Source organism: Octopus bimaculoides, chromosome 13 (genome assembly GCF_001194135.2).
Source record: "Octopus bimaculoides isolate UCB-OBI-ISO-001 chromosome 13, ASM119413v2, whole genome shotgun sequence".
Lineage (NCBI taxonomy): Eukaryota > Metazoa > Mollusca > Cephalopoda > Octopoda > Octopodidae > Octopus > Octopus bimaculoides.
Window position 1 is genome coordinate 57150108 of NC_068993.1, and position 2598 is coordinate 57152705.

The following is a 2598-nucleotide window of genomic DNA, read 5'->3' on the forward strand; positions in this document are numbered from 1 at the left end:
ATATATATATATATATATATATACATATATATATATATAGGTATATATGTATATTACGTATATACATTATATACATATATGCATATATATACATTATACATAATATATATATGACATATATACATATATACAGATATATACATACATGTTTACGTTTGTATATATATATATGTCCATATGAGTGTGTTTGTGTCTGTGCATGTGTGTGTGTGTGGGTGTGATATGAAATAATAAGTAATAGTTACCTCTAGTTTCATGGTTAGACTGAAATGACAAATAAATGCTTCCCTTGATAGGCGGCTGGTCATAGCAAAGTAAATTTCCCAAATGACCCGATCGCTATTTTCCAGCAACTCTCCATGAACTGGGTAAACATAAAAAAAGCAATGAAACTCCACAGTGTATTCAAGTCTACCAAATATCAGTGGTTAATATGTATAAGAACAAAATCTACCTTGTTTTTTCTGTCTGTCTGTCTCGCTCGCTCTTCTATAGCTCCACGTCACCTCAACGACTACGGTTCGCCTTCTTCCCCTCTGCCTTTATAACAAGCATACATACATACATACATACATACATATATATATATATATATATATATATATATATATATATATATATATATATATATATATATATATATATATGTATGTACAAGCAAATATATGTAAATATATATACACGTACATATATTTATATATATGTATATATGTATGTATGTATGTATGTATGTATGTATGTATGTATATACATTTACATACACATATATATTTATATATATATATATGTTTATATAATGTTTATATATACATACAGGCTTACATACATATATAGTGTGTGAGTCTATCTATCTATCTGTATTTTGTATGCGTGTATGTTGTGTATTTTTGCTTGTGTCTATGTATGTATGCATGCACATATATATATATATATATATATATATATATATATATATATATATGTGTGTGTGTGTGTGTGTGTGTGTGTGTGTGTGTGTGTGTGTGTATGCAGACACGTATATGCGCGTGTGTGCATGTATGCATGAATGTACGTACGTATGTATGTATGCATTGTATAGTTGCTAACGAACGTAGTTTGTACAACTTCAGTTCATTTGGGGGAGATATTTAATCAATGATAGTACATGACAACTGAACGGTTATTCGGTGTCATGAATTCATGTGAATTCTATGAAGTAAATCTATGTCAATTAAATAAACGAGATGAATGAACATCAAATACAGCTTAAATGATATGTGTGTATGAATGTATATATACATAATATCGTACACTAACAAATATCCCTTGTGCTCTTTTACATTTTCATTTAGAAATCTGATTGGGAACCCTAGTTAGACGCTGCCTTAAATAGTTTAACTGTCAAAAGGACGCCAGCATCTTTAGTGTATTTTAAAGTCAGAACCTTGCATTTTCGCTAGCTCTTCTTTTGCAGTTCACGTTATGGGGACACGTAGAAGTCCAGACATGTCAACTACAAACACGAAATTAAACCAGTACAGATTTAGGTGAAGAAATTTTGCACTAATCTTGTCGAAAAATTACTCACACGTTCATTGGATAAGCCGGGATTACAGAAGAGATACCTGTCTGATATATTGGGTAATGGTACTTAATTCTAAAGCACATGGTTGCTATTGGAATTCCTTAACATTACAGCCCTACTTACGCCTATCTATCTATCTATCTATCTATCTATCTATCTATCTATCTATCTATCTATCTATCCATCTATCCATCCATCTATCTATCTATCTATCTATCTATCTATCTATCTATCTATCTATCTATCTATCTATCTATCTATCTATCTATCTATCTATCTATCTCAGTGTATGTGTACATACGCACACACTCTCTCTATCGCTCTCTCACACACACACACTCTCTCTCTTACACACACACGCATAAAACTTTGTTTTTAAAAGAAATTATATATAAAATAATTTAACATTAAACTGAAAGGGAACACAATACATTCTTAATACAGTTCAAAATGTATTATTCTTAACCTGGAAAATATTAACGGTGAATTTCATCATTTAAGATCGATAAATATTTTACCAGACCCGATAAATATTTTACCAGAAATGTCTAGGCATCGGACGAGATGCGATGTCCCATCTTTTTCAGCTTTCAATGTTTTGACAAAATGCTTGTAACGACTGCTTCGTTACTGGACCTTTATATGCTGGAAAATTGCAACCTTTTATTACTATATCTTCTCTTTCAAGAGGCAATTTCTAAGTGTTTATTCATGGTCCTAAGAGACATGCTAGGACCCGCATCAAGTAGTCGCGTATTTTGGAACAATAAAAGTGGGGAACAGAAATGTATTTAAACAAAAAAAAAAGAAAACAACAACTTTTTCTGGTTCCCAAAGTAATTTATCAGAGAAATTTATTGTGCAAAACTGTAAACAAATCAACACAAATTTCGAATCAACAACCAAATGTCTTTTCTGAAACATTAGTGGGGTTAATTTACTTGTCTAAGTGTAGCAACCGAATGTCTATAATTGAATACGTCAACATACAACATTTTGTTTTTGGTATTATGACCAACAGAAGAAGTATATAT

The 2598-nt window shown here is 30.8% G+C and overlaps 1 protein-coding gene across 1 annotated transcript in view; it reads left to right on the plus strand.

The window, feature by feature from the left end:
- Positions 1-1144: 1144 nt before the first annotated feature.
- The window catches only part of LOC128249254 (ice-structuring glycoprotein-like), a 79128-nt gene continuing 77674 nt past the window's right edge, over positions 1145-2598 (plus strand). Inside the window, exon 1 of the mRNA XM_052972266.1 lies at positions 1145-1195. Coding sequence (XP_052828226.1) covers positions 1145-1195 — 51 coding nt within the window. The remainder of the gene's footprint in view (positions 1196-2598) is intronic.